The sequence below is a fragment of the Callorhinchus milii genome, unplaced genomic scaffold, assembly GCF_018977255.1.
Source record: "Callorhinchus milii isolate IMCB2004 unplaced genomic scaffold, IMCB_Cmil_1.0 Scaffold5, whole genome shotgun sequence".
Lineage (NCBI taxonomy): Eukaryota > Metazoa > Chordata > Chondrichthyes > Chimaeriformes > Callorhinchidae > Callorhinchus > Callorhinchus milii.
The window spans coordinates 64163334-64190831 of record NW_024704746.1 but is presented as its reverse complement, the minus strand read 5'-3'; the positions used below and the strand labels follow the sequence as shown (position 1 = coordinate 64190831).

The 27498-nt window shown below is 41.9% G+C and overlaps 1 protein-coding gene across 1 annotated transcript in view; it reads left to right on the top strand.

The window, feature by feature from the left end:
* The window catches only part of LOC103177066 (collagen alpha-1(VII) chain-like), a 116435-nt gene that overhangs the window by 68543 nt on the left and 20394 nt on the right, over positions 1-27498 (top strand). The window contains 24 exon segments of the mRNA XM_042335458.1: positions 385-420; positions 528-560; positions 1272-1307; positions 3351-3377; positions 4269-4304; positions 4751-4810; positions 5190-5315; positions 7177-7248; positions 7834-7869; positions 8211-8270; positions 9668-9712; positions 11224-11259; positions 12482-12517; positions 13550-13606; positions 15455-15526; positions 16943-17014; positions 17922-17957; positions 19406-19486; positions 20005-20058; positions 21223-21267; positions 22645-22707; positions 24706-24768; positions 25778-25894; positions 26708-26785. Coding sequence (XP_042191392.1) covers positions 385-420; positions 528-560; positions 1272-1307; positions 3351-3377; positions 4269-4304; positions 4751-4810; positions 5190-5315; positions 7177-7248; positions 7834-7869; positions 8211-8270; positions 9668-9712; positions 11224-11259; positions 12482-12517; positions 13550-13606; positions 15455-15526; positions 16943-17014; positions 17922-17957; positions 19406-19486; positions 20005-20058; positions 21223-21267; positions 22645-22707; positions 24706-24768; positions 25778-25894; positions 26708-26785 — 1377 coding nt within the window.

The window sequence follows — 27498 nt, the reverse complement described above, 5'->3', positions numbered from 1 at the left end:
ATAGAGGCTAAATGCACACACTATTCTATGACTGTTTTGAGTTAGTTTGTTTGTGACTGAGCTGTGCTGTCTCTGTATTCGCCCACACAATATTCCACTTTACAATATACTATCAAGTGCTTTGAGACAACTCAGCAATGTGATAACGACAGCAACAACTTGCATTTATATAGCACCTTTCACCTGGAGTAACATCCCGGAGTGCTTCAATAAGGTACTAAATAAGATACTAAATCAAATGCAAGGATTATTTATTATCTGACTTGTAAGTGGGTAATCTGTCGGAACATCGCACGTTATTCTGAAATAACGTTTCACTTGTTAAGGCACAACAGAAAACGTCTCATCAATTATAATTTTTCTCTTTGTATAATTCTTTCTCAGTCGTATCTCGGTTCCAGAAAGACGAAGAGGGAAAAGGTACACTTTTTAACGAAAAAAAGTCTCATTTAATTATGTCAAGAATCTCACCAAATGTCACTGTTTTTAGCCTCTGGATACTAAAATTCTCATTTTTGTTTTAACAGAATCAGGCCATGATATTCCAGAAAGGTCAAAAGGTAATTTTTTTTTTAACCTCAAATCTTCCAAAGGCAGAAATGGTTGCAGCCACGAGCAGAATTCCCGGTACATTTGTCGAATGCTTTTCATGTATACATCATTTGAATTATATTCGATTTTAAATGGAATCGAGAAAGAACTCTCAGATCGTATTCAGATATTCCAAGGCTGCAGAACAAAAGGACCCAGGTTCAGGGGTAAAATGTTAGGCAAGATTCCTTACTCCAAACCTGGTTGTTAGTCGATTGGTGAATCGCTTTTCCGGGGGTAAAAATCCCTTCAAAAAAAAATAAGAATAAGAATTTGGTCACTCAATCCACGGCTGTTTGTGGGACACTTCTGTGCACAATTGGCTGCCGGGTTTCGTCCACCAAATATATAGTCAATTCACTTTACAGTGTGTTCTGTGAAGCGCTTTGGGACGTCCTCCCGACGTGAAAAGCGCTATATCAAATGCAAGGATTATTATTATTATGTCCTGTGAAGCGCTTTCAGACGTCTCGAAGACATGATAAGGCGCCATATCAAATGCAAGGATTATTATTATTATTGATTCAGTAATCAATCGAGCATCAAAGCCTGAGTGAAGCACACTGCCTCTCCTGCAGAGAGGAAGAAACAGGACTGGCCTAACTCGACGAATATATTAGAAGGTGGCATGAATAACAGATGGTACCGTTGCCTAAACTAGTGTGATTGTTTTCTTTCAGGGTACAAAGGGTGAAGCTGGTGAACAGGGACATAAGGTATGCGGGCAGCCCTGGAAGGGAATAATCCTTCACATTGGACATCAGTTCAGATCTTTGGATGAGTATCAGGAGATTGGCTTTGAGTTTGGATCATTTGCATGTCACATTCTAGCCACTGGGAAGTAGTTCATCTGCTCCATGGATTCCCGGAGCTGAATCCATTGAAGTGGGTTAAGCCCTATTGTGTTGTGTTATTACCTGGTTAGACTCCAGCAGTCACCCCCAACGCACACTCTGGGGTCCCCAAGCCTTGGCTCTTGCCAACCTGCGCCTAATACTTTCCGGATTTAAGGTAAGAGAGTGTCTATGTCCACATGGATGTGTCTATGTGTATCTGGAGGCCGACACTTCAGACGACACTAAAATCTTCCACCCGTCACATTTAGAAATCTTTAGAACTTGTTGTCTGTCTCACTATCATTTAGAAATCTTTAGAACTCAGTATCAGAGACGGGCTCAGAAATCCCTTAGCTCCCAACTCATTGACTTTACGAGCCAGCTGTTATGCAGTGATGTGCCCTTGCGATGTGTTTGCAGAATGCGTTGTGTTGTCAATTACATAGAATGAAGGAATTAAAATGAAACGCACGCTTTGATGCTTCAGTAACACAGAGACAAGATAATGACATTTATGTAAATGACATAATGTCAGTTCACAAATTAAATTATTGCATTACATCGCAAGGAAAGAATAATATAAGGATTTCATTTGGATTTTTCTTAACTCCGCACACTCCAATTTCCCTCTGAACTTGCTGATTCCCGTTAGGGTACATATCCAAGGCTACCAACAATAACACCAACAACAAAATTACATTTATAGAGCGCCTTTCACGTCAGGAGGACGTCCCAAAGCGCTGAAACGGGAGGACGTCCCAAAACAGTCAGGTGTCGGGGCCCGAGCATGGGGGAGGGGTGGTGTAGGGGTGAGGGAAGGCAGAGAGGTGGGAGGGTGACCAAAGGCACGATTAAAGAGAAGGGTTTTGAGACCGGCCTTGAAGGAGGCAAGGGAGGAAGCGAGGCAAAGGGACTGTGGGATGGAGTTCCAGAGTGTGTGGGCAGAGGGGCTGAAAGCCCGGCCACCGATGGTAGGGCGGGTTAGGCGGGAGACATGGAGCAGGCCAGAGCCTGCTGAACGGAGAGAGCGGGCAGATTGGTAGGGAGTCAGCAGATCAGAGAGGTAGGAAGGGCAAGACCATGGATGGCCTTGAAAGTGAGGACAAGGATCTTGAACTCGATCCTCTGGGGGATGGGGAGCCAATGGAGTCGGGCGAGGGTGGGAGTGATGGGGTCGCGGAGCCTGGTGCGTGAGGGTACACGAGCTGCAGAGTTTTGGATGATCTGTAGCTTGTGAAGGGAAGACTTGGGAAGGCCGATAAGGAGGGAGTTCCCGTATTCAAGCCTTGAGGTGACGAATGTGCGGGTGAGGGTTTCGGCAGCCTGAGGGGAGAGGCAGTGGCAGAGTCTGGCAATGTCGCGGAGGTGGTGGAAGGCAGTGCCGGTCATGGCGCGGATGTGGGGGAGAAAGGACAGTTCAGGGTCAAACAAGACACCCAGGTTCCTGACTGGCTTAGTGAGGTTGAGTGTGCAGCCGTGGAGGCTAATGCTGCCAGCGCCTGAGGTGCGGAGGAGCTGGCGCGAACCAATCAGGAGGACCTCACTGCTGACGCTGAGTTGGAGAAAGTTGTCCCTCGTCCAGGACTTGATGTCAGAGCCCCTCTTCTGTATCTTCGTCAAGACTTTCCTCTTCGACCGTGCTTACTGGTCAACTCCTCCCTACCCCTGGCTCAGCCTCAGGCTCCGTCACTGTTAATGATGATTTCCTGCAGTGCTTTAAAATAAAAACTTCTAATTTTGGACCGGAGTTACAAACTTTCTGCAAATCGGTGCGATCTAAGATTTTAAGAACAAAATAGTCTTACAGGTTAAGGCAAGGTGAAACTTTGGCCTTTTATACGTAATTTGTAAATGTGATCATTCATCCTAACTCCCACAAAATTTCAAACACTTACCTTGATTTCTATTCCCGTCTTTATATAGGGAGAACCTGGAGATACAGGGAATAAGGTAAGAGTTCCTTACGTTCATCTGTTCCTGTGACCTATAATTAAAGATATTGGTAAGATTATAAGGCCAATGCTCTTGGCTCCCACCCCCTAACCCTTCCAGTATTGTTAAGGCGATATATAAATGTGAAAGATTCTATATAAACTGTACTGTATTGTCTGTGGCATTAACCGAATAAGGCATCTGTGATTAGGTTGGGTAGAAAATGTTTGTGGAGGCATTATATTAGATATTAATGTCCAATAATGTATGTATCTAAGAGATAACTAGATGATGCAGCACATTGAAGGGCCGTGGATTGGTAATATGTTTATTATTTCCTCCCATATTTGAGTTTTCAATCTCAGTTCCTTGATTATTGAGAAACTATTTGGTGATGGATACTCACTCCTTCAATGAGAGAAAAGAAAAATTAGATGAGTTGACTTGACTCAGTTTGAGTGTATATATATATATATATAAAATATATATTTTATGAACACTGCTGCTAAATTGGCTGCTGCGTTCATCCATAAAATACACAGTCCATCCACTTTACAGTATATCCTGTGAAGCCCTTTGAGATAATATAATATATAATAATCCTTGAATTTGATACCGGCTAATCACACGTTTACGACGTCTATACTGTAAAGTGAATTGATGTCTCAATGACGTGATAAGGATCTATATCAAACGCAAGCATTCTTATTATCATATCTCTGAGTATAAGGCAGTAGTTATTGGGGCTTGTGTGCCTCATTCCTTGTCTTGTTAGTAAATCAAAAATGGCATACAAGACTGAAACAAATCAGAAGAAAAGATTGAGTGGGTCAAAAAATAATAGCCGCCTGCATGCAATGTATTACTTATACCCAAAAACTGTAGTCACGTAGTTTGTTTTCTTTTCAGGGTGACAAAGGAGAAATGGGTGAAAAAGGTCAGAAGGTGAGATGAGAGTCTATTTGGTGAATGTTTGTGTTAAAATTAGAAATGCTACTGTTGGGAAATTGAATATACTTCAACTAACTCATGACAGTATCCAATTTCATCAGTGTCAGTATCAAACATCCTTAGGTCAGGTAGAGCGTAGTGGAATTATTACCTCCGCTTTTCTGGGGGTAATAATTCCTTTAAAAAAAGTAATGATAATAAATTGGTCACTTCAATCCACGGCTGTTTGTGGGACACTGCTGTGCGCAATTGCCTGCCATCTTTCTCCCACAAAATACACAGTCAATTCACTTTACGGTATATTCTGTGAAGCGCTTTGAGACGTCTCGAAGACGTGATAAGGCGCTAAATCAAATGCAAGGATTATTTATTATTTATCCAACAATTATTCAAAGAATAGGCTTTTCTGTGACTGAGTAATGGCGCCTTTGTTTTTACAGGGAGAACCTGGCATTGGTATCAGAGGCCCTGAAGGTCAATCTGGATCTCCTGGGCAAAAGGTACAAAACCGTTTCAATGAAGCATAGATTTATTTTACGTGCATGACATTTCAGAATCCAAAGACAAGTTATATGCATAGAACTTCAAGCTACTCTTACTGATAAGTTTCGCCCACAAACTACACAGTTAATCCCCTTTACAGTATCCTGTGAAGCGCTTTGAGACGTCTCAACGACATGATAAGGCGCTATATCAAATGCAAAGATTATTGTTATGATTATGATGATAGATCACATGGTACAAAAGCACAGTAGTTGGTTAAAGATAAAAATCGATAAACCATAGAACGAAACACGACGCAAGAAACAAATAGGAAGAAAGCTTTTTTTATAGTAATACATCACATGCCAAAGACTGACTACAATTGCTTTAAATTAGGGTGTGCCAGGTATACAGGGGCCTCCTGGTGCTCAGGGTATTCAAGGTATTCGTGGTAACGCAGGTATTCCTGGATACCAAGGTGCAAGAGGCCCTCCAGGAGTGTCCGGATTGCCAGGAGCAAAGGTAATTAATTCCCGGGCGGGCGAAACCTTACCCAAGTTTCCTTATCCCACACGTCTCTGTTTAGCCAACAGTAAGTAGGAAACACCTGGTTGATTGACGGATCACTTTTTGCGGGGATAATAATCGCTTAAAATTTTTTAACGCATTTGGTCACAACTGTTTGTGGGACACTGCTGCGCACAGCAATTGGCAGCGGCGTTTTGCCCACGAAATACATAGTCACCACACTATACAGTATATTCTGCGAAGCACTTTGCGACGTCTCAACGACGTGGTAAGGCGCGATGTCAAAGGCCAGGAGTATTATTACTATTATAATTAAAGGAAAAATGCGAAATCAAACGATGATCAGAGAATTCGAACAGGAAGAATCCAAACTTCCTCGGTTCAAAGATATCCCTTGTTAAATATTCTTCTTTAAAAAGAGCAGAGGTAATAACCCTTGGTTAATAATAAGGCGCACTATGGCTACTAAGTGTACTTCTAATTTTAAGATTGGGGGGCACAATCTTAATATTAGAACTAGGCCATTTGGGAGTGAAATCAGGAAGCCCTTTTTCACACAAAGGGTAGTGGAAATCTGGAACTCACTCCCCTCCCAAAAGGCTGTGGATGCTGGACTAATTCAAATTTTCAAGACTGAAGTGGATAGATTTTCGTTAGGTCAGGGTATCAAGGGATTTGGGGCAAAGGCAGGTAATTGGAGTTGAGGTACAGATCAGCCATGATCTGATAGAATGTCGGAACAGACTCGAAGGACTCATTGACCTCCTCCTGTTCCTATGTCCCTATGTACAAGAAAATCTTCCATCGAGCCCAGAACCTCTTGGATGCCCCAATAGATTGATTGAAATACGGCATCTCTCAGCCCTCCTTTTACTTAGTGCCTCATCTTGAAGAGAAGGAAGAATAACAATGGCGTCGTGTGCACGCGACATGAATGCGTATGTTAATGTAATTATGTCGTCATTTTATTAATTATTTAACTTAACATAAAAGTAGATGTTTCCCGGAGGAGTTCGGTGTTGTTTTCCAACCACTACTGTGCCTATGAGAGCACCTGCTGAAGGCCACATTTAAGTGACTGACAGTACATTGACCCAGAAGCCCTCGATTTCGGAAACATGTTCGTCTTTGACACCAGAGTGTAACCAAAAGTGATTTCCAACAATATGTTTATGGAAATTCACTTGGAGAGGCTTTAATGCAACAAAATTGATTGTTCAACTATCCAATAAAAAGTGGAGTGGTAATGTCTGGAAGAATTTTCATTCTGAACTGACGAAGGTTTAATTTGATTTCCTTGATATAATCTTCAGTACAAGTCACATTAATTCTTGACTGGTGATAAGTGCTTCTGTTTTCATATTTCATACCTTAGGCAAGTCTCCTTACCCCACACGCCTCTGTTTACCCAGCAGTAAGTAGGAACCCTGGTGTTAGTCAATAGGCGGATTGCTTTCTAGGGGGAAATAAAACTTTCAAAAAAAAAAATTTGCTCATGCAATCTATGACTGTTTGTGGGGACGCTGCTGTGCGCAATTGGCTGCCGCGTTTCACCCACAAAACACACAGTCAATTCACTTTAGGTATATTTTGTGAAGGGCTTTGAGATGTCTCGAAGACGTGATAAGGCACTAAATCAAATGCAAGGATTATTATTATTATATCAAAACCATTTCACACCGCTGTGCATGTTAAGTGACATCATGATCGGTCCATTACTGAAGACACCATCCGGATATTTCCATTATAGTCAGATTTGCGTTGGAGTTTTCGTGTTTCCTCCTCCTTGTTCCCTCTATTTTTTGTTGTCGGTTTCCCCAGTGTTCAAATGATTCAAATGTCTGCATTATTTTAGGGACTCCCAAGCAAGAGAGGAAAGAATGGTTCTCCTGGATCACCTGGATATATGGGATCGACAGGCAGGCAGGTATGTAAGTGTTAACACAATAACGGTCCAGTGTTTATTACCAGCACCGACCAGTTGGGCCGAATTTGCTTGTTTCTGTGCTGTTATCACTCGGATGTGACATTAAACTGAGGTCCCGTCTGTGACTGTTCAGGTAGACGTTAAAGATCCCACGGCGCCATTCAAAAAAGGGAAGGGAATTTCTCTCTCCCGGTGTCCTGGCTGATAATCCCCCAAATAAAAAATTGGTCATTCATTTCATGGCTGTTTTGTGGGACATTGCTGTGCGCAATTGTGCTGCCGAGTTCGCCCACAAATACACGCTTACTCCATTTCACAGTAAATCCTGCGAAGCGCTCTGAGACGCCTTTCCGACGTGATAAGCTGCTTTATCAAATGCAAGGATTATTATTACGATAATTATTATTATTATTATTATTATTATGTACTCTTAAGTGAGGTGAGCAATGCAGAAAATTGAACACTTTGTCATCTTTGTCATTTATTGTCACATGAAACATTCCCACGTCGGCCTGGCTTAGTTGAACAGTATGTGTCTCTGGTAATTTCACGTGTACTGAACATGTTTTTTCTTTCATCTTTCAGGGACTTCCAGGAAAACCTGGCACGAAAGGTTTCAAAGCAAGTTCATTTCAGCTAATTAACTCTTTTACTTCCATGCTGTATCTTCTAATGATGTTCCGACCTGGGCGAATTGAAGTTTCTATCAAGTAAAAATTGGTATCAAGGGTATTTTGTGTCGTGATATAAGGGTAAGGGTATTTTAAGTAGTAATGCTTCAAGATGTGGTACTGTTTAGCTATTTATTTTAACTTATCTTGTTTCTCTGCTAGTGTTTTTTCAGTCTTGGTGGTCCAATCATTGCGGAATAGACCATCTGCGCTTATCACCTGCTTTTGTACTTAATCCTTCTTAACAAATTCATTACCCAATAACTTCTCGTTTATGACCTTGACCCACAGGGTGACGTTGGACTAGGAGCCGCAGGGCCAAAAGGAATTCGGGGAATCCAAGGACAGAGAGTAAGACACTGGAACGCTTCATTTAAAAAAAAACAAGCACTAGAGAGATTCCACTTCAAAGCTCATCACAAGAATCAGAGTTCATTGACAATTGCCAACCCCAACTAAAGGAATTTCAGAGCACACGTCTTGCGGTGATTGCTTCGCATTTGGGAGTGGACATGAGTGTAAAAAAAACACTTAGTGGTGACATTACTCTCAGTGAATGTTTCATTTGGAACATAATATAAAATTGTGCCTACTCTTTGTTGGGTTCTGAAGTATGACCAGAATAAGACCATCTTATTCTTTCTAACTCGCTTTAAATTAAGAAACCAGAGAACAAGGGAACCAAAGTCACTCAGCAATTCCTGCTTTAAATTTTCTGTACTTAATCATTTCTTTACTTAACTAAAGTTTGTTAGCTCATTTATCACAAATACAACAGACAGGTCAATAGCATAGTCTCTTGCTTCAGACCAGAAACCTCTTGCTTGGGTTCGTTGATTACAAAGTCAACGTTCGAATCTTCGATGGTGTACACCTGAGCTGCGTTCCGTTACTTTGCAGTTGTGATTTGTTGTTATTCCTCTCCTCCTGTTGCTTTCCGACGAGTCCAGCTGTTCTGTTAGTTTCTTCTGCAGTTTGCCTTCTTTCCGAGATTGTTGGAGTCAACAAAAGTTGATGGAACGATGGAACAGTCCAACTCTGACGGGTTTTTATTTCTAACCCAGAACAAAGCACACCGGCTTAAACACCTCGAATCGAAACACGAGGGGTGGCTTTTGTGCGTACAGCCAATGCATCTTTCCCTTCCACAGTCAGGGTGAAAGGGCAAAGTCTTCCCGTTCTCACGTCTTTGAAGCAAGTACCCCACGTAGAGCACAGTGGTCACGATCTGATAAATCCCCAGAATTGTGATAGAAAAACACAAACACAAAGCAAAATACTGCAGATGCTGGAAATCTGAAATAAAAACAGAAGTCGCTGGGAACACGCAGCAGGTCAGGCAGCATCTATGGAGAGAGAGAGAGAGAGAGAGAGAGAGGGGAAAGTGAAATCACGTTTCAGGTCGATAACCTTCCGTAGATAAAACCTCTTCAACAGCCTTCGGCTACCGTAAACAACTCAGCTTGACGTGATTCCAGCCACCACAAACATTTCTAACCAGTGATTAGAATAGTGCTTTCACCCTATAACAGAGCATGTTAACATGTAGTCACAATTTCAGTCATGAAACGGATCACAACATCATTCATCGTGTGAAAGAAGTTCCACTGCTGACCACCAGATGGGACTCACTGACATGAAAGTGGTTGCTCTCTCTCGCGCAATAATAATAATAATAATAATATTCCTTGCATTTGCAATATCTCGTTGCATGTAATTTCTCTGTGCTTTTTACACATTATCTGTAGGGAGAGCGTGGAGCACCTGGATCTCTTGGACCTATTGGACCGACAGTAAGTTGCAGGCTGTCAGCAAGTGGGTTTACCAGTCGATTCGAGGAATACCAACCGAATAAAATAATAATGGCTTAAAAAAAAAATTTCAGTTGACATTGGCTGAATACATTCAACCTGCTACGTGCTGGTGAGGATATCATTGCTGCCAAGCGCTGATGCTTACGACTTTGTTCCTTTTTGTTTGTTTTTTAAGTCAGCCGGGCGTCTGACACACGTGGAAACTCGAAACCATGCTTAAGAGTATCCAAACCAGATTGAGGGTTCCGCGTATAGATGACGTGCTCCCGACGCGAAAGGCGCTATATGAATAGAATTTGTTGCTGTTGTTGTTGTACCTACGCTCAGAGATTTCTCGCTGTCTGTAAGGGAATGTGCACACTCCCTCCCCTTTATGCATGGGAAGTCTTGACAATAAGCCCAACACTGGATCAAAATTACCGTGCGAAACACACAGTATAAATCGCGATGGAGCCCTGCACCTGAGATTGTCTGGAGAAGGTGGTTTGTTTGAGGCACGGTTCAATTCAGATCATGTCATCGTTCTGGGAATGAGAGCAGCAGCAGCTTTTTTTTCTCTCTTTCTCTCTCTCTCTCTCTCTCTCTTCCTCTCCACCACTCCCCACCCCACATTGTGGAGTCCTGTACCTGAGTGGTTAGAGCACTCGCTTCGCGAGCGAGAGTATCTGGGTTCAATTCTCTGACAGGATGAAACTTAGGCAAGTTTCCTTACTCCACACGCCTCTGTTTGACTAGCAGTAAGTAGGAACCCGGTTTTTAGTTGATTGGTAGATGGCTTTTCCGGGGATAATAATCCCTTCTAAAAAAAATAATAATATGGTGACTCAATCCACGACTGTTTGTGGGACATTGCTGTGCGCAATTGACTGTCGGGTTTCGCCCACAAAATACACAGTCAATTCACTTTACAGTATATTCTTATTTAGATTATTAAATCTACAAAAGCAAGGATTATTATTTATTATTATCATAGCAAGAATGTGTTAAATCCCTGTGGTCTCGTGGAAAGCTCTAAGGCAGCCCAATGGACAACCATGCTCCAAGTCCATATTGTTAACTAATGAATGGACAGTCACACAAATAACAACAACAACAACAACAACAACAAGATTACATTAAAACACTAGTACAGAAATTCTGACCAGAGCACATCCCTAGTCCATCTGGCACTCTGGGGGTTAATCTTCCAACCCTGAAAATAATTAGACGCAAACGTAATTTTTTTTTCCTCCGCTGTGAAAAAAACAAAAAACTTGCTTTTGCCCTTAGAGATCTGAAAATTGCTTTTGTGTAGATTAATCGCGGAAACCGTATGCTTCGCGAGGGCTCAGTGAGCGGTTGTAAGCACCTACGTGTGAGCTTGTGAGCGTGTCAGCCTGTGCGTGAGAGAACACTTTATCAACTCATTAGTCTGTTAGAGAGATGCAACTTTGTGGGCATTTATTTTAATCGCTAATAATAAATTCCAATTAATGTTTCTTTCTTGGTAGGGTCTGAGTGGACTAACGGGTTCGAGAGGAGACAAGGTATGAACTGAAGTTGAGTGGGCGACGCAAAGCTGTTACATCTAAAGAGCGTCTCTTGATGAAAACACAACTTATAATTACAGCAGCTGCTTTACTGAAGGCACAAGGAATGTGCTGAGTGTAAATGGTGCTGTACCTTGGTCATTAAGAACATAAGGAATTACTCAGCGAAAGAAGACCAAGGTCCATCCAGTTCACCTTCCACCATCCTGGCAGTCGCATGACATGTCATGTCCCAAACTCTATACTGTATCCCGACATATTATTTCCTAACAGAAATCTATCTAATTTGTTCTTAAAAGAATCAACACTTTCTGCTTCCACCGTCTCCCTAGGGAGCCTATCCCACACATTTACTACTCGATCAATGAAGTAGTGTTGCCCCAGATTTGTTTTGAAATCCGCACCTGGAATCCTTTTTATTATTATCATTTTTATAGGAAAAAATGCTAACAATAAAATAGAACAGCAGGAAAATGCTGGGTTGTTTACCTGAAAGAAACAACAATAAATTCATCTTTTGAGAAAAGACCACCAAAAAGGAAGGGATTAGGCAAGATACACCTCGATGATGGGACTTGGGAGCTTTGCTCAGACCTGCCCAGGAAAATGAATAATAATAATCCTTGCATTTGACATCGCTCCTTATCACGTCATCAAGATTTCTCTATGTACGAAAGATTTCTCGTATTTTAGTTCAGTACTGCGAAGTGACCTGACGGTGTATTTTGTAGGAAGATTCGCGCCAATTTGCACGCAACAATGTCCCCCAAACGACCGTGGAGTGAGCGACCAATTGTATCTGGTGGATTGTTGGTCAGGACAGAGGGAGAAGCTCCCTTTCTTTTCCCAAGGAATCTTTAGAGTCCTTCTGAACAGGCAGACGGGACCTAGGTTTAATGCCTTGTTGGAAGGACAGCAGCTCCAACAATGTCACACTCCCCCAGCACTGCACTGGGCTGTCAGGCTAAACTGCGTAAACTACCGATGTGGGGCTTGAAACCACATCCTTCTGACTCAGAGGTAAGAGTGCTACAAACCGAGCCAGGCCTACACCAAAAATTCTAGCATCTTACACCAGAAAAATCTGACCTGATATTTGAGGTAGAGATTTAAGGGCTCTCTTGTACCTCTTACGCACAGACGACCTATTTTCCTGTCCCTCGACTGTAAGTGAGCCGTAAAACTGGACGATTTGTTTATTTTGTTAATTGTATTTCAGGGAGATCCTGGATTTGCAGGGTTTAAAGGAATGAAGGTAAGCTAATTACTAGAGGTTCGGGATTTCTGTATTGGATATTTCTATCATCAAAAAGATGCGCGATTAATATAAAAACGGGAATCTTTCTAGTAAATCATTTAAAATAGTAATACTTGCATTTGATACAGCGCCTTATCATGTCTTCAAGACGTCTCGTAGCGCTTCACGGAATGTACTGTAAAGTGAATTGATGTAGATTTTATGGGTGAAACACAACAATAACTTGAATTTGCGGTGAAACTTGTTAAAGCAACCACGTCTATTCAGCTGCCACCTGTCTAAAGCAACCAGTGGCCACACNTTTTTTTAGCCTCGTTGGTGTGCAGACCATTTTTATTGACCAGTCCTAAGTGAATTTAAGTGCGTACTTAAGGGTAATGCATTACTTACCAGTCATGTATTACCAATTTCTGTGGGTTTGTGTGTTGACTCCAGCTAAACTCCCAGCGCATTTACCAATGCCGCGCTGCGATGCCCACAGGTTGGTAAATATGCTCGGAGTCTGGCTGGAGTCTACACACAGGCCCACGGGAATATTTGACCCACAGAATTTTTTTTCTTTAAATTTAAAATTTCTTTAAAATTAAACAGACCAAACAAATCCTTACGTATCGGCCACTTTGGTCCATTCCCTAAGTGGTTGCTGAAAACAGGTTTGACTGTATTTAACGCCCTTCGAGTGAGGTAACATCTCAAAGCGCTTTGCAGTGCCGAGGTAAAACAAGGGAAGAGGAGATGAGGAGAGGTGAGGTGACTGTAGGCCTGATCAAAGGCACGTTGAAAAACTTCCGCTCAAAGATAGTGACTTGTGCCTGAAACTTACTCTATCATGCCTGGGTCACAGCTGAGAATTGAGTGAGAATTCCTCACTCAGTATCCGCACGACTGTACTTCCAATGAAGGGAACTCCCATCTGGTGACAGGGAGCTAACCAGGGTTCCTATTATAAAGGCCATAGACATCACCAAAGCAAATGGCTTTCTCTCTTTTAAAGATCTGCTTTTTAGTAACCTTCTTTCTTTCGTGTAGGGAGATCCACATGGTGTTTTCGGACCCCAGGGATACAAAGGAGACAAGGGTGATCCAGTAAGAAAACCGATGGCTAAATGCTCCTACTCACATTATTTAATCGCTCATTGAAAGAGGCCAACATAGATATGTTGTGCTGTAAATTTCTATGCTTCTAATCTAGTTGTCGAGTTCAGCATAAATATGCAAGGATCAAATGTCAAGCCTGAGTACTTAACGACCTGTAAAAAACTAGACAAGGTCTGCTTGCTAGTTGGCTTTGATTTTTTTTCTCTCAGTGAAATTGAAAAACGTCACTTTCCACCGATGGAAGTTTATAATAATATTCCTTACATTTGATATAGCGGCTTAACAAGTCTTCGAGACACCTCAAAGCGCTTCACGGAATACACTGTAAAGTGAATTGACTGTATATTTTGTGGGCGAAACCTGTGTTGTTTGGGAGCTCAACAACAACAACAACAACAAGATTACATTTATAAAGCGCCTTTCACGTCAGGAGGACGTCCCAAGGCGCTGCACAGTTGGGTCATGACCCGAGCAGGGGGGAAATGGTCAGGGTGAGGGAAGGGAGGGAGCAAGGAGGGGGAAAATGGTCAGGGTGAGGGGAGGGAAGGGAGGGAGCGAGGAGGGGGAAGAGAGTCGAGAGGGGAGCTGAAGGCACGGTCAAAGAGAAAGGTTTTGAGACCGGCCTTGAAGGAGGAAAGGGAGGAAGCAAGGCGAAGGCATTGGGGGATGGAGTTCCAGAGCCTCAGGGCTGAGAGGCTGAAGGCCCGACCACCGATGGTAGGGCGGTTGGGGCGGGGGACGTGGAGCAGACCAGAGCCAGAGGAACGGAGGGTACGGGCAGGTAGGTAGGGGGATAGTAGGTTGGAGAGGTAGGAGGGAGCAAGGCCGTGAATGGCCTTGTAGGTGAGGATGAGGATCTTGAAATCAATCCTCTGGGGGATCAGTGTAGATGCATCGCTGAGGAACCTTAAATGACCAAACTCCAGTAAGAGTTGATATTGGAAGATTTTTTCCAAACGGTTGGAATGTTATGGAGATGTAATATTGACTCCTAGTTAACTAGATAATTATGCAGTTCTATCTTCTGGTGTTGTTTAAACAGAATAAGTTATTGGTCAGAAATCATTAAGCTTAAGGATAGATAGAAATGATCGGGGGAGAAAAAATAAGTTCTGAGTTGCTGGATCACTGCTAAGGGCAGGAGTCAGTCAGTGATGCATAATATAGGATAAAAGTTAGATATCTTTCTGGACTTTCATTCACTTTTATTAATTAAGCTTGATTAACGTATTTGGGGTAAAATTTGTGGTGTTCCTTAAAGCATCACTTAATTTATTTAAGGACAATCAACAGCTTTCCAGCATATAAAACTGGATACTGAAAATAGGATTGGCTGATCTTGATGGCTCAGTTTTAAGACTATTTACAACAAGAAATGACATTTGTACAGCGCCTTTCAGATCAGGAGGATGTCCCAAGGTGCTGGACAGTCAGGGATCTGCACCCGAGCTGGTGGTTGGGATCAGGACGGGTGGAGGGCCGGGAGGGTACAGGTAAGAGGGTGACCGAAGGCACAGACGAAGAGGAGGGTCTTGAGACAGGTCTTGAAGGAGGCAAGGGAGGGAACGAGGCGGAGGGACTGTGGGATGGAGTTGCAGAGGGCGGGGGCAGAGATGCTGAAGACCCACCCGTCAACGGTGGGCCAGGCTAAGTGGGGGACGTGAAGCAAGCCGGAGCCCGCTGAGCGGAGGGAGCGGGCAGGTTGGTAGGGGGTTAGGAGGTCACAGTGGTAAGGGGGAGCGAGGCCGTGCATAAATATAAATATATTTACCCAGTTATTCGCAGAGTTCTGGGTATCTTTTAAACCAGCGATGTTTTTTCTGCATCTTCCTGTAGGGCGACAGGGGTCCGCCAGGATTTGATGGTGACAAAGGAGAGAAAGGTGAAGATGGACCTCCGGGAGTGAAGGTAAATATTTCAGTAATTCTCATCCATTTCACGGTCCTTTGCTACTCTAACGTTTTCAAGATGAGGAACAATCACATTTTAGAAGGTGGAACATATTCCTGTGTATGTTTTCTGATGGGATCAACATTTCCTCTCCGTTGTGTGGGAGAGTCCTTTGTGGAATGACTTTAGATGGACTAAACTGAGTTGATAGTGTGCGGTGGGCTTACAACAGCAAAAACGACTTGCATTTACATAGCACCCTTCACGTATGGCAGCGTCTTGGAGCGCTTACAACACAATACAGCCGTTACACCATCGCTGGCTGTATCTGGAGTGTCAGTCCGGCTCATTTGGTAGCACTCTCACCTCTGATTGTGGTTTCATGACCCACATAGGATTCATATAGTCTTAAGATGACATTCCAACGCATTGCCAGGCTGGGCTGCATTGTTGGAGATGCCATTCCCTGGATGACATTTAACCCGAGGTCCCGTCTGCCTGTTCAGGTGGACGTTAAAGATTCCATGGCACTACTCAAAAAGAGACGAGAGTTCCTCCCAGTGTCCTGGCCAACAATCCCCCAGATAAAATTGATCATTGATTTCATGGCTGTTTGTGGGACTTTGCTGTCTACAAATTGTCTGCCACATTTATTCACAAATAAGGTCACTCCATTTTACAGTATATTCCGTAGTAATCCAAGGCATTGCCCTTTCTACCTAACTCATGACTGACACCTGACACCTTGTCCTCAATTCTAGGAGTTGAAGCCTTTGCAAGCTGGATGGTCCTTGCGGGACAAATGCCATGCACCATAGTACCAATTATAATTATCTTCAAGACAAGCCTTTCTCAATAGGCTTGTTCAATAACTTCCAATATGATTTTATTAATAATAATAATCCTTGATTTTGATATAGCGCATCATCACATCATCTAGATGTCTCAAAGCGCTTCACAGAATATACTGTAAAATGTGTATTTTATTTTATTTTCTCTCCTGTACCCTTTTTTTTTAAGCTCTCCCTGTTCACAAAGTATTCTAGACGCAAGTGAGAGGACTCAGGTTTGCTTCCCAGGCAGGGCGAAACTTTAGGCAAGTTTCCTTACTCTACATGCCTCTGTTTACTTAGCATTAAGTAGGAACCCGGTTGTTAGTCGATTGGTGGATTGCTTTCCGGGGATAATAAGCCCTTCAAAAAAAAATAATAATAATTTGGTCACTCAATTCACGACTGTTTGTGGGACACTGCTGTGAGTAATTGCGTACCACGCTTCACTCATAAAATATAATGAATTCACTGTACGGTATATTCTGTGAAGCGCTTTGAGACATCTCGACAATGTGTTATGGTGCTACATCAAAGGCAAGGGTTATTATTATTAATGCAGTATTCCTAATGATCTCAAATAACCATGCATTTTCTTTTCAAGGGCCACAAAGGAGAGCCAGGATTGAAGGGGTCGATGGGGCTATTTGGTGCCAGAGGTCCTGCAGGACAGAAGGTTAGTTTGTATCGGTGATTTCCACCCCAGTTCAGGTGCCCAACCATCAGTGCTAAGCCCTTTGAGACATCCTCCTGACATGAAAGGAAATTGCATTGTAATGTATTTGTTATAACTATTTGATAAACATGGATCCAATGAAGGGCTGAAATATGAAGTGATTTTGAAGCTTGATTTATTTAATTGGTGTCCGAATCCATCTATTAGATTCCTGACTTTTGATCACTCAACACAATATTGATATTATAATCAGATTATTACTTTTTAGGAGGAAAGGAAATCGTAATAGTGACGTAAGGATCTCTGCAGTATTTGAGGTCCTGGAAAGAGTTCATACTCTCTCCTCTCATACGTTATATTCTTTTTTGGCTGTATCTTTATAATGGGAACAGAGGTAAAAGATGAGCATATTTATTGGTTAGACTCCATAGAGTTCTAGTGGGTTTTCCTCATCTCAAAGGTGGAGGGTCTCAGAGTAAAGCCATTTACTCCGCCGGAATCAGCTAACTCAGCCCAGACTGGGCCTCAGACTCTCAACTCTGCACAGTCTAGCACACAGGCAATCATACCCTCTAGGGTAATCTTTAGTCATTGGCCAACCTGCGGCCCACGGGCCGAAAGCGGCCCGCAGGTCAAGAAGTGGCCCGCCAAACATTCGCACGAGTCTGGGTAAGTCCATGTTCAATCAGTAGTGCCTTTTCAGTTTTTCTCTTGATTGAATATGTTTTGATCTATGGCATCAATCAAGACACATTCAATCAAGTCAATTTATTTTGTTGGCCAACCACAAAGGTTGGCCACCACTGCACTAGGGCATTAGGGGATCTATCGTGAACTATCTGACATCTGGGTACGAGAGCATTGGAGGAACTATCATGAACCATCTGACATGATTATTGTGTTTCAGGGGGAATTTGGTGAACATGGAACCAACGGAACTACGGTACGTCCAATAAGAAATTTGAGAAGTTATGAGATGTTTTGTACATTCTGTGAAGCGCTTTGAGACGCTTCGACGAGGTGATAAGATGCTATATCAAATGCAAGGATTATTATTGTTATTATTATAATTTATCGGCACATTAAATGGGTTGGGTTGTCCATGATAGCAAACCTGCAGCAACTAGAGTGTCCTGCCAACAGAGGGAGATATTTTTTTATACCTGAATAGGAAAAAATAATTGTACCCTAATCATTTCTCATTATTCCCCAAATACTCCTGAAATAATTTGCAGTATTTTGCCTTTTGTTTAAATAAATTTGATGATGAAAATTCACAATAAAAATATGTACTTATCCATGCAAGTAGACTTCATCTAAACGAGCCCCGAGGAGGATTTGGTTTTATATAGATATATTTAACATGTATAACTGCATACATGTTTACTGACTTTGCTCGAATATATATATATATATAGATAAGCTTCATCTGTCATAAGGAAATGTCACAACCAATTACTGACAGAACTCTTGTTGTTAAGCAGAATAAATGAAGGGTTTTATATTGAGTCTCAACTGAACTCCTGAGATTTGCCTCAGGTTTGAAAGAAAGAATGACTCACACCATTTGGATCGCCTTTACAAACATTCTATTTCAAAGAGATATAATAATCATAATAATAATAATTATCGTTACATTTGATGTATCGCATGATCACGTCTCTGACACGCCTCAAAGCACTTCGCAGAATATACTGTAAAGTGAATTGACTATATTTTGTGGGCGAAACGGTAATGATCAACAACAACAACTTGCATTTATTGGCTTTTCCGGGGGTAATAATCCCTTTTAAAAAAAAATAATAATTTGGTCACTCAATCCACGACTGTGTGTGGACGCTGCTGTGCGCAATTGGCAGCCGCGTTTCGCCCACAAAACACACAGTCAATTCACTTTACAGTATATTCTGTGAAGCGCTTTGAGACGGCTCGAAGACGTGAATAGGCGCTGTATCAAATACAGGGATTATTATTGTTGATATTTCTTAAACTTTTGAATGCGCATTTGCTTCATTATCCGATTTCCTCAGAATCTGGCTGATTATTTTACAGTTGCCTTTTGAAAGATCTGCCTTTTGAAGTCTACAATTACATGCGTCCTTGTTTTGTAATGAAAGGGCTTAGGATTGTTTGAACATAAAAGTGCTAAAAGTAATCAAGAAATTATTTTCCTCGTCATTTAAAATGCATTGGAGGGAGGTCTTGAGACGGGATATTTGATGCAAGGATATATCAAATGCAAGGATTATTTGTACTAGTTTGAAAGTGTGAAGTAGTCAAAAGCAACTTGCATTTACGTAGCACACTTCACGTAGAATAACATCAGTCAGTTTCAGTTAATACAATTCTGATCCGAATTTCCACATCTTTTCTCTCTGTGACGTATTGCAGGGCAGAGCTGGACTTGACGGTAAAAGTGGAATCAAAGGAGCCAAAGGTGCCCGAGGTTTGCATGGTCAGAAAGGCAAGGAAGTAAGTAAAGATGATTTAACCCATAGCTTAACATTGTGTTGACGCCTTTCACATCCCGAGATCATCTCACAGGATTTTACCGTGAAGTGCGGTGATTCTGTATTTTCGAGGTGAATGTCTAGAAAAAAAAATCTTTACAGGAATTTCAGCGATAGATTCAGTGCTTGGGAGCAGTGATGTTCTCTAGTTGGAGAGGGGTCTTCTGATGGTACCAGCCTGGTATTATCACTAGCAGTCCAAATGCAAAACTATATTACAGTAAACATGATAAGACGCCATATAAAATTCACGGATTTTTGCACATGGGAGTCCTGCAGCAATAGGTTAGAGCACTAAAAAGTGAGAGGACCCAGTTTTTGAAAAGCTGCCGCTTTTCACTCACAAAATACGCAGTCAATCCACTTTACAGTATATTCTGTGAAGCGCTTTGAGACATCTCAACGGCGTGATAAGGCGCTATAGCAAATGCAAATATTATTATTATAATAAACATGGTGTCCCTCTTTCTTCTTTTTCAGGGAGAAAAAGGCGACATCGGCTTAAAAGGAGACAGTAGGCTCAGGGGAGATAAGGTAAGAAGATCCTTTGCGGCTCATTTGTTTGTTATGCTGTTTAAGACAAAGAAGATTTTGAGACTAAATATAATTCTGGGCTGTGTTGATCCTCAGTGGATCCCATCAAATAACACTCTAACAATGTTGCTCAATTTTACAAACACCCCCGGCTCCACTGGCTCCCCATCCCTCAGAGAATAGAGTTCAAAATCCTCATCCTCGCCCACAAAGCACTCCATAGCCTTGCCCCTTCCTGCCTCAGTGACCTGCTAACCCGTATCAACCTGTCCGCGCTCTCCGCTCAGCAGGCTCTGGCCTGTTCCACGTTTCCCCGCCCGGCCCACCCCACCATCGGCGATCGGCAGCCTCTCTGCCCCCGCCCTTTGGAACTCCATCCCAGATTACCTTTGCCTCGCTCCATCCCTTGCCTCCTTTGAGGCACGTCTCAAAACCCTCCTCTTCGACCACACCTTCAGCCACCCTCCTACCCTCTCTGCCATCCACTCTCCCTTAACCGAATCCACCCCCCCCCCCCCCCCCCCCACCGTCGCCCCCACCCGTTCGGGTCTAAACTCCTGACTGTCCAGCTCCTTGGGACATCCTCCCAACGTGAAAGACATTATACAAATGTAATTTTGTATTGCATTATTCTAAGAGAGTGGAGTGTGCCAGATGAATGTTGGCATTTAGAATAATAATCCCTGCATTTGCATTTCATATAGCATCTTATCACGTCAACAAAATATCTCAAGTCCTTCGCTAGATTATACTGTAACATGTAGTAACTGTACATTTGGAGACAGACACGGCAGCCAATTTGGACACAGAAATGTCCCATAAGGAGCCATGAAACGAATGATCGATTTTATCTGGGAGATAATAATGCCATGGGATCTTTAACGTCCACCTGAACAGGCAGATGGGCCTGGGGTTAATGTCCCAGCCTCCCAACAATGCAGTGCATCCCCAGCTCCGTATTCAAGTGTTATTGTAGACTGTAGGTTCAAAGATCCAACACCGGATCTGAATACTTCTTGGGGGACCTTTTAGTAAAGTGAGAATCGTGAGTTTCATTTGAAATCAGAGGACTTGATGATATCACGAACGTCAGGAGATGAAGAAGGAGGAAATGGAGGGATTAAATCTTAATGAACTAACAACGGTTATTTTCTTACCCTCCAGGGATCACGAGGTCTCCCAGGGCAAAAAGGGCAACCAGGGGTCGATGCTAAAAAGGTAAATGTGCTGTTTTAATTGTCTATACGCCTATTAGCTTCTAAACTATTGTTTTAATTGTACATTTAACATTCAATAATTTACTTTAGAGTCACAGAATCTGCATCCAACACCAAATTGCACTTATGTAGCACTGTTCATTTGGACTGGGAAGGATGCCGATCCTAGGTTATGTAATAAGAGCTCATCACTGATAATAATAATAATCCTTGCATTTGATACAGCGTCTTATCATGTCTTTGAGACGTCTTAATGCGTTTCACAGAATATATTGCAAAGTGAATCGACTGTATATTTTATGGACGAAACAGGAATTGCACAAAGGGAATATAAATATATATATATATTGGTGAAGTTCTCTTCAATGTTTGGGAGAACCAACATAGTGGAAATTCAGCAGGATTGCCAGAGACTGAGGAGTAAAATTCGTTCTTGTAGATTAGAGAAAGTGCTTTATGATAAATCGGGAGGAGGAGGCTTTAAATTGAAGGTGATTTTGAGCAACTGCAGTCTGAATCATTGGTGTTTTTCTGTTCAATAAAAGTAAGCGTTTCCAAGACAAGGTCCAGTCACAGTAGATGACCCACAAAACTGAAGGAAATGTAGCCAAGTTTGGGAAAAGGGGAATACAATTGATCATTGATATGTGTGAAGGTCATCTGAAAAAGTTGGCTGTGCAAAGTATTCTAGTCTCAGTATCGTCAGGCTAGAGAGATAGGGGAAAAATTAACCAAGGATGTTCCTTCTGATCATGACCTAGTAAGTACCATTTTCTGGGTGGTGAATACACATAGCTGTTGATATAATTGAATTCAGCTGTGACACTCCACAAAATATAATAGCCAATTGGGGGAGTCAGCATCAATGAGAATCTCTAGACATGAACATGGAAATTTTCTATTTTGAAAACAAATCTTTAATCAAAGTAATCATTTTGCTTTTTGTAATGAGTAATAATACTCCTTGCATTTGATTCAGAGCCTTATCACGTCATTGAGACGTCTCAAAGCTCTTCACGGAATATACCGCAAAGCCATTTGACTGCATATTTTGTGGGCGAAACATGGCGGCCAATTGCGCACCAAATATCTCAAATAAAAAAATGAGTCGAATAAGAAAGGTTACAAAATGATTTTCTGGAAAGAGAAACCTTTCCCAATTACGCACCGCATGTGTCTGCTTAACTCTCTGACGGGCTTTAAACTCAAGCTTCAAGAAACCTAATAGAAAAAAATGTATATCTATAAAGAGATAGGAAAAAAAACGGATTTCAATTAAGATGGGTGCATTCATGCAAGACAGCGCATCACAATCAATACAATTACGTGCCAATATAAACCACTGAATTATTTCCTTGTTATTGTAAAGGGTGAGAAAGGTGAGCCTGGGATGCCAGGGAGGCCTGGATTAAGCGGTCTGGTGGGACTTAAGGTCAGTATCTCTCTAAATATTTTCCAGTTCATCAAGCTGCCAGTTCCACAAAAAATGCAATGCCCAAATGAGCACTTGATTGAAATTCAATCATTTGCCTTAATGTATTCCAAAAATGCCTGACACGATTGAGACAATTATTCCTATCAGAAGGCAGATCACCTTGAGTATATTATTAACTGTCTCATCTAATAATGACCAACTATTTGAGCATAAGAACATAAGAACATAAGAATTAGGAGCAGGAGGAGGCTATTCGGACCCTCGAGCCTGTGCCCCGCCATTTGATAAGATCATGGCTGATCTTCAGACCTAACTCTAATTACCTGTCCTATCCCCATATCCCCTATATGCAATGCCTGCAACAGATCCTAATTTAGCAATGACAATTCACAGAGAGAGTTTTGGATTCATAGATGAATAATAATAATCCTTGCATTTGATATAGCACCTCATCACGTCGTTGAGGCGTCTCAAAGAGCTTCACAGAATATATTGTAAAGTGGATTGACTGTATATTCTGTGGACAAAACGCAGCAGCCAATTGCACACAGCAGTGTCCCACAATAGTCGTGGACTGAGCGACCAAATTTTTTGGAGGGTTTATTACCCCTGGAAAGTGATCCGCTAACTGACAAACAACTGGGTTCCTACTTACTACTCGGTAAACAGGCGTGTGGAGTAAGGAAACTTGCCTAGGAGTTCGCCCCACCTGGGAATCAAACCTGACCCTCTCAAAAGAAAGTCTATTTGATCTCATTCTCTCCACAATGTGGAATGTACAGCACGGAAACAGGCCACTCAACCCCTTGGTTTAATGTCTCAATAAAAAGTCAGCATCTCCAACTATGTACTCCCAGTACTGTACTGCAGTGTCAGCCTGGACTATGTGAGTTCAAAGTCGTAACGTGGGGCTTGAACTCACAACCTTCTGACTCCCAAATTGCAGTTTCCGACTTTCCCTTTCTCCAGGCAGAGTCACAGCAAACTGAATTGCATTGAACACCAGCTCTTACAGTCTGAGAGATGGGATATTATCAAGAGGTTTACACTTATTCTAATCAGTGGTCAAGGTATTATTAATATTTAAATATTACATTTCTCTCAGAAATAGGAAATGTCATACATAAGGACATAAGAATTGCTAGACAAAAGAAGACCAAGGTCCATCCAGTTTGCCTTCCACCATCCTGGCAATCACGTGCACATTGTCCCAAACTATTTACTGTATCCCGAGATGTTATTTCCTAAAATAATCTAATTTGCTTTTGAAAGAATCAACACTTTCTGCTTCCACCGTCTCCCTAGGAAGCCTGGTCCATACGTTTACTCCTCGCTCACTGACAGTGTTTCCCCAAATTTGTTTTGAATTTACCCCCCTTCAATCGTAGGCTGTGACCTCTGGCTCTACTGTTCCGGACAAGATAAAATACAGATGATCACCCACATCAAAAGCAGATGAAACAGATTAGCTGTAACAATTGCTGACATTGAAAACTAACACATCAAAAGGATCGAATAAAGCCTAGAATAATTGATTGCATTTTAGATGGGACAGCAAATAGCTGCAAGGTCATGTCACTTACATTACACGAATGGGGTTTGGAACCACCAAATAGACCACTGAGGTCTCAAGTACAATTCCTGGTCTGTGCTGAATCAGTAGATTTGGGTTAGTCGAGAGTCAAGTTCAGATCCATATCCCCATGGAAAAAAGACAGAAAGACAGAAAGTCCTGTTAAACACCACCCCCCCCCCCCCCCCCCCCGTTACAAAGCTATGATATGAGATTACGGAGGAGCTGAAACAAACTGCTAGAGATTCATTTTATCTCCTCACTCCAACGTAGTCATTGCTGGAACTTATGGAAGTACAATACTTCTTTGCCAAACCACTCGGCTGGGAAGATTTTGAGGGAGGTATACTTTTGAACTCAGTGTACAAATATCTAAATGTTCGGTTAAATCAGCAATAATGCCAACGTCTTTATACAAATAGGGGGCGAGAGGACTTCCAGGGCTTGATGGATCTCGTGGAATGCCAGGAAAAAGAGGCAAAAAGGTGAGTCCTTCAGATATTCTGCTCATTCAAAGAGTAATATTAAGGACTTGGTTGATACATGTGGAGTGACTCAGGTTCCCAAGAAATACCCTTGCCCCAGCATGATGGTGGAGTCTGAGGGAATCCGAATCTTTCCAAAACACTGTTTTAATGCCGAATATTGTACTGTACAATATTTGCATTTCAGAACTGCAGCTGAGGAAACTCTCTGAATTCATTCAGTTTCCTCTACTGCTGAGGTCCAAATCTGCCTTGAGGAGAGCAATATAGGTCCATGCATTAGAAATAGGTCATTCACAACTGCCAAAAATGCACTTAGACCAGATAGCCACATTGTTAAGCATTGAAGTCAGTGGTAACTGTAAATTTGAAACAGACTTCATATATTTATATATAATCCTTGCGTTTGATCTGGCGTCTTATCACGCTGTTGAGATTTATCAAAGCGCTTCATAGAATATATTATAAAGTAATAATAATAATAATAATAAAAGTGAATGGACTGTGCATTTTGTGAGCGAAATACATTTATAAAAAGAAAGTGAACATTTACACTAAACTAACTGTGACAGTATGTGCGATGTGCTAAGTTTGGTTGGTAATATTGTATTGTAAAAGTTTTGTGCCTAGCTATTAAGAGTACACTGCGTTATGTCAAGAGAATGCAGTAAGAAAATAGAGTCAATCAGGTGAAATTTCCCCCACATAAGAGAGCGGTTGGTTGTTAGATCAAGGTGAGAAAAGTATGACAAATCAAATGAACAAACATTTCCATATCAATAATAAAATAACCTTACGTTAGTCATTTTTCATGTCAGGAGGACATCTTGAAGCCCTACACAAGATATTTTGTCAAATGGAATGACTGTTATTGTGTGGGAATATTGAGTCGAGAAGGTTAGAATAACTCTACCAGATTCAGGAAGGGTATTAATACTTGAATGCCTCTATTCTCAGTAACTGTTTGGCTCTGGTTTAGTAATATTTTTCTGGCCCTTTTGACGTGCAGTGTACTCAAGGTGTACCTGGGCTGGCAGGTTTCAAAGGAAAGGCCGGTTTACCTGGAAAACCTGGTTCATTTGGGATACAAGGGCCTCAAGGACACAAAGGAGAACCTGGCCCAAAGGTAGGACTGACATGACTTTATTTATAAAAATAGATAAAAGAGATTCTGCCTACGCTTTTCACAGATCTTTTCACGAAACTTCAGAAGGAATGGAAAATGGAGCCTCAGGAGCCTCTCTATCAAAATAGAGAGAGTTTGTGTGGGAGGATGGTTTGGAAACAATTGATGCATAAGAAGATTCTCAGAGCTCACTTACTGATATTTTTCTATCATGGAAATAGATTCCGTTCTTATACACAGTTTTCTCTTTTGGTCAGCTGGGTGTCTGACACGTGCGGAAACCCATCAACATATTTAAGAGTATCCAAACCAAGCTGAGGATTCCATGCGTCCCACCTCCACATGGAAATCCCAAGAGATATATTGTTGGAATGGAATGCATACTCTCTTTCTGGAGGAACACCTGCTTACCTAATTCCGGAGAGTATTAGGCGCAGCTTGGCAAGAGCCAAGGCTTGGGGAACCCAGCGTGTGTGTTGGGGGTAACTGCTGGAGTCTAACCAGCTAAAACCGCAATAGCTTGCCATTGATATTGCTGGCTGCACAAATTCACCGATAGAAATTTATTGAGTGCGTATAATTTGAACTGAAATGCAAAAGGGCTCTTAGCCAATGCTCGGCTACGTTTAAGATACTTAGACACTCTGATGAGATTTAACAATTCTATTAAGAAAAAAACTAGCAAAACGTGCACAGATGTTGAATTTTGTTTGACTTTATCGCATTGAAATGTATCAAATTTGCACTTTGCGAAATGAAAGGTAATTTGCTGAAATGTCATTGATTATTGTGGATATATGTCGTTTTTTTTAGGGGGAAACAGGAAAGAAGGGAAGGTCACGACCTGGTAAGAGAGGATCCCCAGGTCTCCCTGGAGCAAAAGGAAATCTGGTTAGTAAACTCCCTCCAGGTAAATAATAATAATAATCCTTGCATTTCATACAGGGCCTCATTGCGCCTTTGAGACGTCTCAAAGCGCTTCACAAAATATACTGCAAAGTGAATTTTTGTGGGCAAAACGCGGCAGCCACTTGGGAATAAATCATTGGGAATCTTCTTCATGTAATGCATCGCATTTCGCCTAATACTTTCCGGGATAAGGTTAGCAGGATGCGTCCCTCCAGGGAGAGAGAGAGAGAACGCATTCCATTCCAACAATCTGTCTCCTGAATTTCCATGTGTAGGTGGGATGAGTGGAATTCTCAGTTTAAGCACGGTGACGGGTTTCCGCTTGTGTCAAGACACCTGGCTGACCCCCTCCCACCCCCCAACCCCTCAAAAAAACAACTCTTGTGCATCAGTTGTGTTATTTTTTTTTTGGGTGTCGTGCAAATGTAGATACAGTGAATACTAGGAGAGAGAGAGAAAGTTTCACAGAGAGAGAGAGAGAAGGGTCGGTGCAACATGATGACAATATCACCCAGGAGAATGTAATGTGTTAAATTGCATTCGGAAAACATGTTATCATTGTCATTAGAGTAACTGTATTCTTGTAAGTTTGCTCCAATATTATTCTTAAAATAGTGCTTGTTGATTGCACTGTAATTTCCGAAATATAACTGGAAATTGGGGGATAATTGAGATCCTTGTATTGCGAATAGTGG